The following is an 18,666-nucleotide window of genomic DNA, read 5'->3' as shown; positions in this document are numbered from 1 at the left end:
CAAACATTTTTTTTCTTGCATCTTACATGATTATGGCTTACAGTTTCAGACAATTAAATTTTTTTTAGATGTAGAATTAAACCAGTAACACAGTTGATTTGAACACTCCTAAATATCCTTTGTCAAACAGCACACTTACTCCAAGTAATTCAATAAACGAGCTCAAGTTATTAAAAAAAAAAAAAACAGAGAGTGCTTCATAATTTTTTGATTTTCTACTTTCTAAGTTAAATAAGAACTTCCACTGAATCAAGAAAAAGAAATGGCAAAAAACATTCAGAATATGTGGAACCCACTGAATGTAGCATGATTTCAGATAGGGAGGCAATAAACAAGAAAAGAGCCTGATGATATCTTCTGAGGTGAAAAGGGGATTTACTTTTGCACAATCTGAAGATCTAGCCGAATAAAACATGTTGAAACCTAGTGGGCCAAAACAAAGAAATAAAGTTGTGTTTTCATTTTTTTTTTGAGCGTGGCTTTTAATGTCATCTAGAAATCTAAGCTGTCAGAAAAAGTGATATTCTTGGTAAAAACATCCCATTGAAGAAGCTGATTTTTGGTCCTTCAGCTTTTCCTGAACACACAAATGTTCCTTCTTCTTTCCGTGAATCAGGGAAAAGAAACAGCTTCCTTTTTCACAACACATTGTCCAGATGCGCTCAGGCTTTTTACAAAAAAAAAAAAAAAGCCACTCCATCTCAAGTAGTCTGCATGTGATCAATCTACTGGCACTGTGTTACTGCAGTGCAGGTCATTTCTCATCATTTAGAGAGAGAGGTATTGACCAGGCCAGAACTGCCTCTGTAGTGAATTGGTGTGGGTAGTGAACAAACAGGAAACAATAAAAAATAAAAAAAATCTACAATGCATTTCTTTTGGATTTTATTTTATCATTCACATTACAAGTACAATCCCTGATATGTACAATTTTAATATGCCTATGTAAGGATAAACCAGCATGGACATTTCCTCTCATTTTCACAAATCTTTCCCTCTGTTGCTTTCTTTTATGATTGATGTCTTACACAATAGCAAAGGTGACTCCACCTGTCGATACATTCTTGATTTGTCATTTCTGCTTAGAGGAGAGACATGCAAAAATGATGAGCTTGGAATTCTTAAGCCACTGTGACACAGTTTCCGATCTTGTGTATCAAAAAAACGCATATTACTTGGAACTAAATGGAAAGAAATGAGTGCATTTTGAGAAAAATAATCTCCTGTCAAGTCCTTGAAGTGTTTCTTTTAACACACCTACACGGTTTTAAAGTGTGTTTGCTGTGGGATGAATAATTATAAGCCTAACTAATCAGAAACCAGGCTGTGCTGACAAGTCAAAAGTTCCACATAAAGACAAATTTGACATTAAGCCACTTTCTTCTCCATCAAAAGAACACACTAGCTTTTAGGGCACAAATAGGCTAAACAACGAGGTACTTGGTACAAAATGCCAAATAAGCCAACTGATTTTCTTTTTTCTAAGTTTTAGGTAAAGCATATTATGATAGACATGTCAAATATCTATATGCTGTAGATACCGGTCGGTATTTAAGAATATTATGAAATTTGAATGACAGTAAAGTTTGAAGTAAACTGACTAATGTCTGTCACTTCAGGCTGCCTTCGTTGAAGGGAATAAAACAATGTCTGGATACAAAACAACCTCATGAAACTGAGGTGGTCTACAATTACTTAATGTCTATTTAATATGCAACTTCTTTCTCATATAAAATAGTGAGTGCACCTCATAAAATGAAATACATCAAGTTTAGTGCAGGACTTGAATAATGCAACTATGGTCAACTACAGGTAACATAGGTTCCCCTGAAAAAATGTAATCTGCTAGCTTGCTTTTAGAAACATCAGCAAAAAAGCAAGTCAACCCACAAATAAATAAATATAGAACAATTCTGAAAATTCTAAGGAAATCAACAGAAAATCATCATAATATTATGATTTAAAATCACATTTAAAAAATGGCTGAACTGAATATGTGTTAAAGAAAGTAATTTGAAATACTGAATATTTAAATACTTTCTTGATGCCATTTATCCACTTTAAGGAAGTTTTGATGAAGTAAAAAAAAAAACTGGACACATTTCTTTAAACTTCTCTAAATAGTGCAGAATTAGATCAGTCACTGTTATTATTGGGGCATCGCAACAGCATTTAAGCAGCGTTAAAGTAAATTTTGTAGGAATCCATATGTGAATGACGGAGATGTTTAGGTGTGATTATTCTAAAGTTGCTTTTTTTTTCTATACCAGATATGCAACAGTGTTAGAGGGCTGTTGGTGAACATTAAACACAACCAGTTTGGCTCTCTGATGCAAACAAGAAGAATGGAAAGCAGCTGAATCTAGGATGCTGTTTAATTTTAAGCATATTGAGTTAAAAGGTTCAGCGTGATCAGTCATTTTGCTTGCGATTGACTGCAGCCATAAATTAGTGTGTTTGGATGTCAAAGCAGACAGTTGATCCGTCAATAAACTATTAGGCTCATGTCCTGCCCTAGAAATGAGGGGAATGAATGTTCAATACAAGCATCTCGGAGGCCTCTGGGGAATGAGATGAGCATGACAAGCAGAGACAAGGTCTCTCTACATCTTATTTGTGTACGTCATTTAGCTCATCTACTTGACAGAGGAAATGTATAGAGAAGCACATTTCAGTTTTCAAGTGTCAGAGAAATTGCTGCAGCGTGATTTGTGGAATGAATCGAGAGAACCTTGACAAATAAATTAACTGACTGACAGACGGGCAGGATTTTTGCATTCCTTTCCTCGTGCTTATCGAGTGGCTACTCAAGCATCCTCTCCATGGACTTCATCTCCCACATTGCCTTGGGGCCATGTCAGATTCACTGTTATCTATGGCACTCTCTTATCAGAGATTTGGAACGAGACGTTGCAGAGTCATTTAGAATATTGGCCGCATCGTTTTTTTTATTTTTATCCCAGCTTTGAGAAACAACAAGGGGACCAAGGTCTGGATGTTATGGCTCGCATGAATTTGAAATCTTACAGACAGTGAATACACACATACAAACACACAAATGTCCCCGATGTCTTATGCTGCCAGCACTGTGTAGCAATAAGCTGTCATAACAGAGTGTGGAGACAGCTGACTGCAGTGGCTTTTGCCACAGTCACAGCTAGTAGCACTTTGTGAGCATCCATAATTGTTTCGTTATTATGGCATTTAGTGTTTTTCAAACAGAAAATTTAATTAAACAGCTGTTCAAATTAGATCTTTTTACAACTATTGACTGTGCAAATACACCAGGCACATTTACCAACTATCCCCTCATCTGTTTTAAGTTAGTTCTTCTTTTTTTTTTTTTTGGCTTACAAAAGGCTCTACTTGCTTACCAAACGATTTCTCATTTAAATACCTCTTTCAAATTAAGTTACAGAAGGTCCAAGGCCCTGGCAGATTTAGATTAAGGGCAACTGAAATATTTTGAGAGGCCCAGCAAAAGTTCAAATAGAAACTGGGAAAGAATCATTGAAGAGAGCTAAAGATTAGGGTGATGGCAACATTCAATGTTGAAGATGGTATACATGTTTTTTCAAAAGTTTCCAGTGTCAGATTCAGATTACAGGTCTTGTAAGGAGTGATGATGTTCCCCGGACAAATTAGTTGCACATTTGAAAAATCTGCAGCAGACAGTTTCATTAAGAGTTCCTAACGAACTCTGAATGTGACTTTTTACCGACTTCTGCTTTTGTGAGGTAGCAAGGAGCTGCATCTGTCTATAGCCCATAATGAGAGCTATTGTCTAGAAAGCCTGGGGTAAAACACAGCACAAACCGTTTCCTGGGCACCATCCTCATGGCACAGCATTAAAATTCCCCTTTCGACGAGGCGACTTTGATTGATTGACAGTTATGTGCTGCGCTCATAGAACAGATTTTGTCTTTGCCAAGCAATTTGACTCGTCACAGCAAGAGAAGTACAAGTTTATTACTGTTGGCTCAGTTTCAGTTTGAGAAGTTCCTGCTTGCTGCTGTGGAATCAGATTGATTCTCCTTTCTTGACGATATTTTATTATTCATTCAAAATGCTTATTCGGTTCTGAACACTGGTTATCTTCAACAAATAAAAGAAGTTCTTGTGCTTTCTACCGACGCACTTCAAAATGGGAACAGTGAGGAACATGAAGTCACAAAGAATTAAAGTATTTTAATTTTTTTTTTGTTTGTTTTTAAATATGATTGAAATAGTTCCCTGAACACGTATCTAAAATATTTTACTTGAACAGACATCTTGTTAGACCACAAGTTCCTTCCAAAATATTAAAGCTTCAGGAGCCTTTTGCCTTTTGTTACAATAGATTCATCATCATACTTTATTCTGGATTAAAAACACACACTCAAATTGGAAGGGGGAACAATATCAAGTAGCAACATTTACCGTGGTGCACCTAAAAACTAAAATTAAAACAAACTGCTCTCAAAAGTCACCAAATCATTGAAGTCTACATCTGTGTAAATTAATCCCAGTATAAAAGCAGTATTTCTGTGAGGGCCTTAGAGGTTTGTTAGAGAACAGAGAACAAACAGCATCATGAATGAACACACACAAAAACACAGTAGACAAGTCCCAGATAAAGTTGTGAAGAGGATAAAAGCAGAGCAAGGTGATAAAACAACATTCCAGACCAGCTATGTTTCCATCCAATAGTCATGGGAATTTTGGCCAATTTTTTCAAATGTCACAAGAAAGAAAATAGAAAATGTGAATTAGACATGCTTCCATCATATTGTTTGGAGCGCATCAACCAAGCTACGCAAAACTTAAGTTTGTCAAATGTTAACGAAACACGACTGCAGTAAAAAAAAAAAGTAGTAAAAGTTGCATCTCCCCTTTAGCACATTAATTCTAAATTCAAGTGAGTGTCTGCAGTGATACTTGAAAATTGCTGTCTAGAGATGCTCTTCAGCCAACCTGACTGGCTTTGAGACATTGTACAAACAAAAATAGACAAATACATTGCAGCTAAAACTGCAGCAAAAAAAGTAATTTTTTTTTTTATTTTACAGCAAAACAATAAATACCAATTTTTGAATTAATAAAAACAGCATTTGTCTCCTGTGTTTCAGGTTAATGTTAAGTCATGTCAAATTTATTTGTATAGCACATTTCAGCAACAAGGCAGTTCAAAGTGCCTCATTGACCACTGTGACATTATCCTGTATTACTGACAGGTTTCTATAGAAATGAGATCAGTACAAACCGATCTGAATAAATCTTTACCTTTTTGTTCAGTTTCAGCATAAAGCAGACCATCAACAAAGAGTAAAAGTTTTTTTTTTGTTTTTTTTTTTTTTTACCAAATACCAGACAACTGGTCGAGAATGTCACTCACTCCATCCATCTTTCAGCACCACTTACACAACACATGCCAGCCTTGTTATCGCCCCCTCTGTCACGCCAAACGTCTAACGTGTTGTGGTGTGAGCACCACTGGAACAACTGGATGCTGATGGATGAACACTGACAGTGCATCTCTGTCAGAGGGCTGCTCCCAGTCCCTGGGAGTGAATCTCAAGCAGTGTCAGCATGGCCGTGGTCAGTCCACTGAACAATCACGCAGGGCACTTGCAGCAGAAACCCTCATTTGCAGCAGCGCAGCATATGCACACAAGGATGTGGGTCAAATGCAGGAGGTTGATACACACATCCCCTTTTCTGTGTGCAGAGACAGCAACTTTGAGAAACCCGGAACAATAGTTCAACCCAACTGATATCTAATTCCAATGAGATTCCCTGGCCATTAAAGATTTCAGCGGCACCAAGAATGAGACAAAGAAAACGGGAATGAAAGGCATATGAAGTCTGCACACCTTAGGGAAAGTCATTATTGCAGGCAGTGCAAACCCACGCAGACTCAACATTGAATAATTACTGGAATTTTTGGGGGTGTTGCAATGCAGGGAATGCCACTCTTACATTAAAAGTAGAAATCAATGGAACAGTTGCTCCATCGAGGGTCCCTTGACGGCTAATAAAGCCTTTATAGGTGATTTCTCATTGGTATCTATCAACACAATGTTGTGGAGTCAAATTCCAAACTCTTTCCTTCAGTCCAGAAACAACAGAGTATTCCCATCTGAAACACAATACCCCACAAAAACACCTCGTTAAAACAGTTATCCAAGCAATGGTCCACATCTCTGTCTAACTTTTGGTTTTCAGTTGTTCAAATTAAGCTAGGTTAAGAAAAGGTAACAGCAGTCAGGGGAGGCCTTTCTGCAGCACTCATGAAGACAGATGCCCAAAATCCAAGAACCAAAAACCAAGCATCCACTAAGGGGATAATCAGCCATTTAATCTCCTTTACTTAATGAATCTTATCCATTTCAGCCATTTATTTTTGTTCAGTTTAGTGAAGGAAAAACAGGGGGGCGCATGGGGAGGGAAAAAATAAGTGTGTTTGAGAAAACTCATTTATTGAAAAAATATTTTTTCACATTTCAAATATATATTTCTGTAAGAAATGAACACGTTTTACTTCACTTGAAAAATTAAGACAATAAGAGGCAACTCTGCTGCTTCAAAATAAATAAAACAGCAATATGTTGTGGCAAAGGTAATGTTTGACATTGTATATTGTTTTACGACTTTGTATTCTTCTGCTTTTATGATGTAAAGCTCTTTGAAGCATCTTGTTGCCGAAAAGTGATACACAAATAAAATGAATTGATTCATGGATTCCAATTCAAAGTCATTTTGTAACTCGGGGAGGTAAAAACTATACACTTACTTTTGATTTCAGACAGACGCCCAGGTAACATGGCAGTCATATTGGAACCTGTTATTCTTTTGTGCTATATTGCAGGTTCTATGTTTCTGCGTCATTTAAAAACTAAACCAGTGCAAATAATACTAGGAATGAAACTACTAATACAGTGCATTCAAATAAATAACCCTGATATTTTTGCAGCTGAAGCTAAGGTAAGTTTTAAGTGTCTAAACATTTCAAATACCTTCTGGACTCAGAATCGGACCAAACTAAAGCACACAATAATTTCACTCTGTAACCACTTCACCTCTGACCTGTCCTCACAAGGCAATATTGACTTTTTCCTATCAATACAGGACCAAACGGACCCAAAAGAGCCACCTAATTCATCTGCTTTTCTGGACTATCTGGAAACACTCCACTGAACCAAACAATCCAACAACGAGGGTAGTTGCATGTGTTGACAAGTGCAATAAAACGCACAATCGAACGTGACCACCACAACAACCACTGGCGTTGGCATATGCATGGATTCAGAGTCCCAGTTAATTGTAATGACGCTACAAAAACGCCATTATGCCTAATGTGAAAGAGTCATTTAGTTATTAAATATGGCTCTGCTCATAAATACCATATATTGTATTTAATTAGTCTCGCAATGAGTTACTGTATTCAGTCCATAAAGCTAACAGCTTGTTAGTGAGCTACTGTTGCCAATTTATTATTTGATGTAGACTGTAATTATGCATTTGGTTTTCAGCAAAACTGATAATCAGTTATATCTCGCTGCTCTTTACACAGTATTCATGAAAGTCTGAGCAAACACCCGACTGAATCATCTTTTTGATTTACTTCGAGACATAATAGCTTAGCCACTTACACATCACCATTCGGTTTCTACTACTTTTGCACAATTATAGTTAAAATAATAATATTAATTTACACTTCAAGCACCATTTTGTGACCGTTTTCTTTTAGCATATAAATTTCCCCCCATCTCACTGGCACAAGGAAAACAATAGGCAGTGGAAGTGAAACTCTAAAATCTAAATTTTTATCGAATTAGTCTTTTTTTTTCTCCATGCATCTTCAAGATCAACTTTTCAACTGTTTTGATCATGAGGTGATCATATTACTTTTTATACAAATACAAAAAAATGAGGCAGCATTCTAAAAATATATATATCTATAAATACAGAAATTTGTGTTTGCAAAACGAACACACTCAATTTAAAAAAAAACCAACTGAATATGAGGTTACGTCCTACTAGAAATGTGCTTTGAAGAGCATCATAAAAAAATTAAAAATCGAGTGTTTTTTGGTAATTCACCCATACCGCTGCACCATTATGAAAACAGGATGTGCGAATTAAGAATACCAGGCATTTCCCTTTCACTCTGACTGGCAGCTTGGACTCACGTTGGTGGTCCCATCGTTAACACACCAGTATTTATGTCATGAAAAGTTTCATCTCCAAGTCTTTTTGCACTCTATTTTCTTTTTTGACCTGTGCATTTGTTCAGAATTGATGTTCAATTTTCTGGCATTTAGAACCAAAATGAGTTTCACATTAACCCTTGGTAACCCCTCTCACTGAGAAATTGGATCTTTCGGGAGCCGCCACTCTCGGTGCGTATTGAGTTAGGGTGGGCAAGTTTAAAGATGTACACTGTATATCCTTTCATTAAGTTGTGTACTCTTCACCCAAGACACAATTAAGGAAATTAAACTGCAATTATAGCCAAATTGCAAAACGGCGCTTCTATTGTGGAGACGGTAACAGTCTTTGCAATTACCTCTCAGCTTTCTAAGCATGTGATGCATGATGACTATTTTTAACCTCAATTGCAGAATCAAAAGATGGTTTTCCATTGTCAAGTCTCACTCTAACTGGTTAATATCTGGTTTGGTTCTACCCCAGTTTGGAGAGTCTCTATTACAGTCTGTTCTTCACTACTGTGGGTGTGAACATGGGCAGCAGTGGGGGCAGGGCAGGATTTTGACCTCTAATGATTTTATTTACGATGGCACTTGGCAATGGACAACCTCCAGGTTGTGTTTTTGATTGACTCAACTAATCCCAGGTATTTTATTGTGCTTGATAGAACTTGATTGCTGGTCCAAACATAATAAAAATAGTTCAGGTTCAGATTGTTATATCCATGTGATTATCTACATGACACTTTTTTATTTTTGTAAAAATGAGCAATCGTTTGGATTCAGGTAATGCAGTCAAAATGTGTAATGCAAAGCAATGAACTTTAATTAAAAGAAAATTTCAAATAAAGTTTAAAAAGCACATCACAACAAATTAATAGTACGTACTCCGGTTGGGGTGTTTACATGACAAATTCTTTTTCCGATTGGTTGTTTATCCTGAATAATTGTTTGTCCAGTGGATAGGTTTACCATTCTCTGTAGACTAGAGAGACGTTGTGAGGCGAGTCTTAACCACAGTTGGCTGTTTCACTACATGGTTTAGAATAAGTGTACCTAGAGAAGTCTTCTGAGAATATAAAGGAATGACAAAATTCATTGAGACATGAAATACTTTGACTGTAAAAACAGTGAAGCAAAAACAATTTTCCCAGAACGAGGTCATTTTAGGTGAACCTCCACACACGGCATTCTGTAACTATTAGAAAATTAACTAATATTTACCATTTCAGGACATGATTGGTACTGCATGACTTCTTGCCAACAAGAAGTCATCTACGAAGCTCATTTTACACTTTTGACATTAAGCAGCACTCCTCTAATTTCATTTTAATTGAATGGATTAAATAAAGTTTTTATTTTTCATTTCTTGATCCTCTTACCACCTTCTCTGAACACCTTGAAGGCTTTGATGAGAAGCGTTATGTAGTAATTTATAAAGCGTCACCAGTATAATTTTGCAACTGTGTTAGATGTAACAGATTATAACGTAGCATCATCAATGCACTCATGCAAAGGCTTTAGGTAAGGCTCATTAAATACCTGAGCCCCTCTTTGAGACCACTTTCACACTCTTGGACAGGGTGAAGTACAGCAGGATCAGGAGAGGGCTGGGAGGTCTCATCTTCCTCCCCCGTCCTCAAAGCCTGAAAAGAGAAGAGTAAAAGAGGAAAAGGGAGAAGGGGTGAGGTGTTGGCAGAAGAGAGAGAGAAACAAGAGCCGTCAGTCACGTGCCAATGTATGTGATCAAGGCACTCTCTACACACACACACACACACACGTACAAATATTTGCACAACCACTTGTCAACACACGAACCTGAACATTCACCCAACACCGTTTTCCGACGCTGCCCTGAGGGGTCTTTTGTGTAACGACTTTCTTTCACCATTGTAATTGAGACAAGCGATGATTACACGGATATACTTCCATCGGAAGCCGTTTCCAGGAATGCTGACAAATCAATAAAGAAATAATTACACGTGTGAGAAACGTAGCTTTTAATCACCACTTCTGTTACAAAATAAAAAATAAAAAAAAGAGGTGAGCGGTGGGACACTTCACAGCATCATCTCGTGACTTACAGAGATCAAGCAAATACACGGCCTATTCCCCCAATCGACTTATCTTACATCAATTGACGGCGGTGGCTCATTTTCTGCTCCTCATCTTCCCTGAGTAAATGACATAATCTAACATGAAGTAATTACCCTGTAATAGCTGGCTCCTGAAATAGAGCCTGTGCTGCTGTATAAATTTGATGTTAAATGAAATAAGAATTCACTCAAAGAAGCCGTTTATTGACTGATGGCATTACCTTCCAACAACCCCCATTTACCAAGCAGTAAAACAACACTAAAGAGTAGTCAGTCGCATGTAACGGGTTTACACAGTGTTAAACGTTTTACTGGTCGAAATTAAATTTAGCTACATTTTTTTTTAACACTTTCGTTTTTATAGTTTCGATTCACGTGTATTTTTTTTAGCACGACACAGAAAAACGCTCATTTGTTCTCAATCAGAACTGAAACAATTAACAGATTCATCATGATGAGTCGATTAGTAAACCAATCCTCCGCTAATTTAGTAATCAAAGTGAGTGGAATACATAGATTCTAGAAGAGGAAAATTAGTGCAGCAATGAAGCCAAAACTGTACAAACAATACATACACTTTAAGACATTTTGTCTGTAAATATGATCTCAGAACTCCTCAAGTGGTGCAGGTTTAGTTTCACAGGGTAAAAAAAAAAAATCTCCAAATAAGCTGCTTTTTACTGATAAATTTTAATTTTAAGAAACTAAATAAAATAACCAAGACTAACCCTGCACTGCCTTTGCTGCAAATGATCAAGCGTTCACTAAATGAACACCATATTATGGCATTTTAGGAGTAATAAATGTTTATTTGAAAAAGGAATAATTATTTATTTGTATTGTTTGCATATTTCAATACCATCTAAAATTATCTTAAATTGATTAATGAAAAATCTGCAGAAAATGCAATTTTTCTTATCCAGGTAATCGTCAGACTAGTCAAGAGAATAGTTACTAAAATAATCAGTAGATCATTAGATTGACTATTTTAAATAAAATCTTCATTCAAGTTTGAGCTAAGTTATTGAAAAACATTAAAACATTCAAATAAATTAAATTAAATGCAAAGCCAACGCCCTTCTACTTTCTAACCTTTATCACTTTGCCTTAGTTTTATGTCTAACACAGAACCTTGAAAACGTATCCAAAACCACATTTTCAGCCTTAAAACGATAGAAACCATATTTTAACAGATTATTATCACTTATCAAACTGCTTATTTTCTCTAATGAACTCTTGCTTATCGAGTTTCTTTCCTTCCAAAATAACTTGTAAATGTCTAAACCCTAAAAGGTAAAATATTAACTACATGAAATTTAATCTTCAAAACAAAACTATATTTATCCTATATTTTTGCTCAGATAATTGGCATATTAGGAAAACCAGTGATTCCATCATTTATGCGCTTTATTAGGTTTATGTTTTCTAGATTGTGTGGATATAAATGTTCTATTTTTAAATTACAATCTGAAAGAAATACAATTAATCACCCATTTTATTAAAATATATTCCAATTTGTTAAATATCTTGTTCTTACTAAATGTACTGTCTTTATTAAAAAGAGAAGTCTGTTCTGCCTTTCTAAGGTGTCTAAAATTATGGTGCGACACAATCAGTGTTCTTTACAGGAGGTGGTACGATGCAATAAGATAAATTCTTACTCTTCGAGAACAATTATCAAAAATTGAGTAGAACTGATGAAGAAAAACTCGACTACAACAGAAAATTCAGAACATAAACTAGGAGGGAGAAAATGGAGCTCTGGTCTTTGAGGACTGAAACTAGGAGAGACTGAGCCAGAGGGGACCTTGGAATATGCAGAAAGTCACGTGCTCTCTAGATTTGCATACTTGATGAAAAGAGCCTCTCTCAGTGTGCGTTTCCGAGGTACTCACAACCCTCCGCTTAAAAAAAAAAAAGAAGATATCTTTCTCCCCTGGCTGTGTGCTTGAAAACAACTTTTGGTTGGTAAAATACCACGTTGCCAATAACATTCTGCTAAATGACGCTGGATTTGTGCCTCTTTGTATGGGAGAAAAAAAAAAAGGTCTGGAAATTTGGCAATGAACTTGTTGAGGCTTGAATTGATGGTGCCTTTCTCTGGATTTAGGGTTATCTCAATTATGTACAGACAAATAAAACTTCTAAATGAGTTCTCAGTCCTCTTAAAACATCTGCAAGTGGCCCTTCTTTATGTCTAAAATGCCAGAATGTCTATAAAAAAAACATAGGCTTACAAGAAAAAAAAATAAATCAATGATCTAGAAACATTTCCACAAATCAAAAACATTGGAGAAAATTAACTAGGAAGATCACCACATGTCGCAGCAGCATGTCTAAAATCTCTTGATACAGATAAAGGCTCTGTGGTCCTAACAGGGTCCCTATTGTACACCATCACCAAAGCATTACAATACTATGGTCATTAAACCAGATATTGGTGCTACAAATCTGGCTTAAAAATGAAATTAAATCAGCATCAACACAAAGGGAGAAGCATGAAATGCCCTTAATTTCCTGGCTGTGCTTACTTTGCACTTCATTGTATGCATTGGACAAACACCAGCAGATGACATGGTTCACAAAACCATCAGTGCCTGTGAAAAGTTCACACTGGATCACTAGAGGCTTGGATTCTGCGTCTCTTCACTCCTCCTTCAAATTTTTGATTTCCAAATGAAATGCAAATTTTACTTTCGTTTCAAGCAATAGCCCAGTCCATTTTCCTATTTTCCCAAAGATGCTGCGTCTGACAAGAGCGACTTAATACAGTGGATGTGAAAACTTGCATCCCATGTCGTGGATGTCCGTGTGTAGTCACCCTTGAAACACCATGCTTTCCATCCCTCCTTTGTACACCTTTTCACATCAACACCCTCAGATACGGTGGTTTGAAAAGCAAGCTTCTGCAGCAATGATCTTTTCTGATTTTCACTCCTTGTAGCTGTCAAGTCCGCAGTCTTCCCTGCGTTTGTGTAGATCATGACAAGGCCGTAACATCACATTTCTGTATGAAAAATTCTTTACACCAGGGATGACCAAGTCAGTCCTGAAGGGTTGGTGTCCGGCATGTTGTAGTTCTGCTACGACACACCCAGGAGATCAAATCACGGCTCATTAGAAGTCAGTGAACATTGACATGCTGAGGAGGCAGCGAACATCACCAGGGAGAGAACCGAAACATGAGGACCAACTTTGGACTCCTCTGCTCCACATCGTCCTTATGATGAATTTGAGGTTTTCTGTAACAATCATTTTTAAAATTGACAAAAAAAAACTTTAAATAAGTATCAGTAAGATAGATGAGTTATAGTTTTTTTTTTAATTAACTTTTTCAATGATATTCCAACTGACTATACATTTAATTTGCTTATTAATGTCATTCTCTCACCACTGAAGCATCACTCCAGCAAAGGAGTCTTGGGTACATCGCCTGTGGGGAAATCCTATTTGAGTTTATTCTGGCGCTGAGAGGTTTTGTGAAAATACAAATACGACGACGATGTGGAATGAAATGGACAAAATAAACCGAGATCATTTCACTTCAGCGCAGCATCAAGTCAAGATGGGCAACATGAACTTAATTTTTTTTTATAATCTATTTTTGCACAATACAGGAAAAAAAAAAAAACATTTTAAAGGAAACAATGGAGTCTGTTGACACAAATGGATGACAAGTGTAAAGCCTGTAGATGATTGTTAGAAGCTTTCCCTTCCTGTCCCTTAGTTTACACTTTTTCAGCAGTCTGACGCAGCATAGCAATGTCAGCGACTCATTCTCTTTGGTCAGATGATTTCTTCATGCCTTCGTGAGCTCGGAGTATTTATGTCCCGCCAGCCATGACCTCTGTCACTTCCTCCACAGAGAGGGCATCGCGTATGTCACTGGACCACCATGAACACAAACTCTTTTGCCCATCCACCTCTCTTTACCGCCTCGCTTTCCAAGACTTTCTGCAATCTCACCACAAAGCAGCTGCCGCTGACAGACATGAGTGCTAAAAAGCAGCTTGTAAGAGGTAAAGCCAAAGTGGTCAGCACGTCAGACTCGCTTCTGGCTCTCGGGAAACGGAGTGTTTCTTGATGTACCAAGTTGTGGAAAAAGCATCAACAGACATTAAAACAGCAGTTTTTGGACTCCATAAAGCAGCGGTTTCAGCTACTCATCGTTAACCCTTGTACTGAATGCTATTATTTACAGCAACAATTGAAGATTTGTGCTGTTTTCTCTTTCCTCTGTCACTCAACTTGTAAAGGTGCTTTTAATATTATACGACGCTTAAACAAAACCCACACAGCAGTTGGATGACATGCAAATCGCCTTTGCAACGGCAGAAAGCTTTCCTCAAGCACCTTTACACAGCAGGTTTCTATGCAGGACCAGCATGAATTGTACATAAACGTGACTTTAGCTTTCATGAACATATGTCATTGTTTGACAAAAGACCTGCAGGCTTTTTAAAACTATGAAACGTTAATTTTACCGATTGTTGTGCATATGGTGTCATTCGAAATTTAGCTAATTATTATGCAAGCCCACGTAATGTCATGCAGCCATTTAGGACAAAGGCGGTTGCAGAACCTGGTGCTGGTTTAGCAGAAAGCAGTAAAGGTTTTAGTTTTAGCACAGTAGTAAAAAAAAAAAAAAATGATGTTTTCAACAAAGCTGTATTATAATCACAATCAAAAAGTGATATTTAACATTATAACCTTGTTTATTCTGTAAATCAACCTGTCCATCTGCACACTGATTTTAATCTGAGCATGCTATTTTATTAATGGCTGCACAGTATTAATTTTACATTGTAAATTTCTCATTTATATATATTTTTTTTACCCATGTGTGGAAATGCATGTCTCTACTTATCTTCCTGCTACAACACTTGCATTTGCCTGCTGTGTGACAACAAATTATATTTCTATTCATCAACTCTATAGTAAAGAAAAATCTGTGTTTAAATTCTAGATCAAGTTTTGTTGAAGAGGCTTTAAACTAGCAAATAGGTTTCGTGTGTTTAAAACGTCACAATATTTGAAGGTCAATTAAATTAAACAGTCGTACGGTAAAAACTAAGGAAAAGGCTTGTAAACATTCAGAGCAGCGAATACAGAAAGTGATTGAAATAGTAATAATTTATTTGGCAACCAACATAAAATTTCAGATAAAATGTAAAACAGGGCAAACGCAAGAACAACAGCATTTCCATTTACTGCACTAAAAAATGAGCAGTAGACATAAAACATTTAGATAAGACATTTTCAATTCATCATCCAAGCTAAAACAAAAAATTAACTAAAAATGAATGTCTTTCAACCAGATTACATAGAACCAAAATGTAAAAAAAAAAAAAAAAATGAAGTTAAAACAGAATATGGATTAAGTTATATAAAATTACTGAAGCTGTGAAGACATAATAAATAAACAACATGTCACCATGAGTTTCAGTTTTTAGTCTTTCCTCAGGACGCCAGAGGGGTCAGAAGGACTAAAAACATTCAACAACAGATCCAGATCTTTGAGGACACGCTGCACAGGGAGCCAGTTGTTAGCAATTTTGCTTCATGGTAGTAAAATCTCATCTTTTAATCCCTCCCAGCTCCTCTTTGTTGAGTCTGCATGCATGTTCCACCCATGATGTTTGATTTCTCTGCAGGTTTGTGCTACACTGGAGATTCTAAATTGCCCTCTGTTATGGGAGTGAATGGTTGTCTAATCCATCTGTGGGTTATAGAGAGGCAGTCTGTCCAGGGAATACACCCTGCCTTCCACCCTTTGACCACATGGACACAGGCAGCCGCTCTAATGAGTAGAGCAATGAAGGTAAAAACAGGAACTTGATCAATCTCTCCAAACCCATGTTTCACCAGCCTCCACATTGACTGAACCATAAAGATATGCGACTTGGAAAAAAAAAAAACAAGTACAGCGCAAACAGCACATAGCACAGTCCCACACAGACATGGTATCGCCTGGGTTGTGAACCACGTGCCAAACTCCTTCTCTGAGGCTTCAGGAGCAGGTGTGTTTGAGAAGACACACACAGGGGCGTTGCGTGATATCAACGATTCAGCGATGCATGAAGCATGCACACATCACCACACACAGCAGCACCCATGCAGTTCGCCTGCTGCTTGTAAACCAGAAAACGAGGGGCACGGCCCAACCACGCCTGCTGGCTTCCTCTGACAAAGAAGTGGAGGAATGTACCTTGTGTTGCAGCAGAATATGCGACTATCTCCAAGAATATCTGGGTCTTTCCCCAAACTCAATTACCACATTGTGCATTTTGTTAGGAACGCACGTTTCCTGCATGTCTTATCCAGGTATGTTCGTCTCGCAGAGCATTTATCTTCCCCCCCCTCCTCATTCATCTCTCCAGAGACAAAAGATTCACACTAGATTGAGATTCAAGGTCTGTCACAGTTTCTACAGCGTTCCGCTGTGCCACCTTGAGAAACTGAAAGATTGTTCCACGATTTTGCTCTGTGAGGCAGTGGACGACTGATCATTTAGTGAATTTAATCCAATTTCAAGGTAGCCTCCACTGCAGTTTTAGGCAAAGCACCTCTTCATAGAGAGAGTTGGCTCTCTGCCTTACCTGGACACAAACGACCTCAGCATTCAATAAACAGTCATGGCGTACGTTTTCTCTTTTGAAGAAAAGAATGAACCTCGTGTATATTATGTCCTGTGTTCACTTCACACATTTAGTAAATGCGACACTCAAAATATTGTTTTTTTTGTTTGTTTTTTTTTTTTAAGAAAAGCTTGTACATTACAGGTCAAATGTTAGAAGCAAATCTGCGCATAAGGTTTGCATGTTCTTTTGTCATGCTGCAGTACAAGGTTTAGCATTAAAGGTGTTTAATGTAAGAGGTAAAATAATTATGACTAAACACAAGCGCAAAAACATATGATGAAACTGGTCGTCTCTCATAAACAGACCAATACTCCTTTTGTGCTCAAAATTGCATGAGAGAAAAATTAAAGTTGAATGAAAGGTTGTCAGGTTAAAATACTTCCCTCAGTTCTTCCAGTCATAAGCTGGTGTCATGTCATATGTATTCATGGTATTTTTCCCATAATGCTTTATTCTAGGACAGTGGTCCCCAAACGTTTTCCTGTTAGGGCCACATAACTTTTCCCTTCTCTGGTGGGGGGCCGGACATTGTTGACGGGGGCGGGGGGGTGCGTTTCTCACAATTTATTTTCACAATTAACAAATACTTACGAACAAATCTTGTCTGAAACACAACAAATAAAGACAATAATCAGCTACTCTGGTGTTGCGTTCCACCATCCTTAATCTATTTTTTTCTTTTAGCATCACAAAAGCAACATAACAAAAATATCCACCAGGGGGTGCTCTAGTGGGGTTTTCAAAACCCCACTAGAGCAGCTTAACTAAACAAAAGGCAGCACAATTATGTTTAAGTGTGTTTAAAGTTCTAATTTTGAAATTGGTACAAATATACTTTTAGTATACTTCAGATATATTTTAGGTTGTACACTTAATACTTAGTTTACTTAAAATGTACTTTCAGAAATGTAAGTATGTTTGAAATATACTTAAAGTATACTTTTTTCACCTGGGGCGAGCCTCGATATAGCCAAACTGGCATTGTTTTTATGCCATATTAGATTCGTCGTGTTGATGCATTTTTACGTGCTTCAGCCCCGACACCGAGGTAATTTTCCACCACAAAACGCAAACTTCTCCATTTACTCAGTGCGTTATAGTTCCACACGACATCGCTTAGGATTTGTTGCTGGGCGGGGGGGGGGGGGAGGGGCTGCGTTTCTCCATTGATTTTTACCCAGAAAGCACATGGGCAAAACCCATGAGTGAAACGGTGACTGGGACTGACTAGTATATATTCCATTGAAGGAAATAACATATTAATTTCTCATATGTTAACATAAAGGCTCGTTTTGAAGTATAAGCTGCTACTTACAGGCATCGCTTCTGCAACCTGGAATGCGGCGTTCATAACAGACACGTGCGTTCATCTGCTCTACCGCTAGCAAACAACCGTACTGATTAAATAACATAAAAGTCAAGCAGTTCCCTAAAAGTCCAACAGATGGCAGCAATGCGCCATACAAAACACCCACAGTTTACAGGACACATTTCCTGCTAAAGAGCCCCCTGGTGGTTGAGTAAAAATCCACATATAAACCGGAAAATACAATAAATGAAAAAAAATCTGAATCCTCTCTGGTATTGTTCAGGGGGCCGGACCAAATGTGGAGGCGGGCGGGATCCGGCCCGCGGGCCGTAGTTTGGGGACCCCTGCTCCAACAGATGGCAGCAATGCACCCCACAGTTTACAGGACACACTTCCTGCTAAAGAGCCCCCTGGTGTTTGAAGAAAAAATC

The 18,666-nt window shown here is 37.5% G+C and overlaps 1 protein-coding gene across 1 annotated transcript in view; it reads right to left on the bottom strand.

Moving 5' to 3' along the window:
- The window catches only part of il1rapl1a (interleukin 1 receptor accessory protein-like 1a), a 202,842-nt gene that overhangs the window by 159,177 nt on the left and 24,999 nt on the right, over positions 1 to 18,666 (bottom strand). The window contains exon 3 of the mRNA XM_088015492.1: positions 9,732 to 9,835. Within this exon, the coding sequence (XP_087871618.1) occupies positions 9,732 to 9,813 (82 nt within the window). The 5' untranslated portion in view covers positions 9,814 to 9,835. The remainder of the gene's footprint in view (positions 1 to 9,731; positions 9,836 to 18,666) is intronic.

This window comes from Poecilia mexicana, unplaced genomic scaffold, assembly GCF_051168715.1.
Source record: "Poecilia mexicana isolate PSO_F unplaced genomic scaffold, ASM5116871v1 scaffold_2, whole genome shotgun sequence".
NCBI lineage: Eukaryota > Metazoa > Chordata > Actinopteri > Cyprinodontiformes > Poeciliidae > Poecilia > Poecilia mexicana.
Note: the sequence above shows the minus strand (reverse complement) of the source record. Positions and strands in the feature narration are given on the sequence as shown.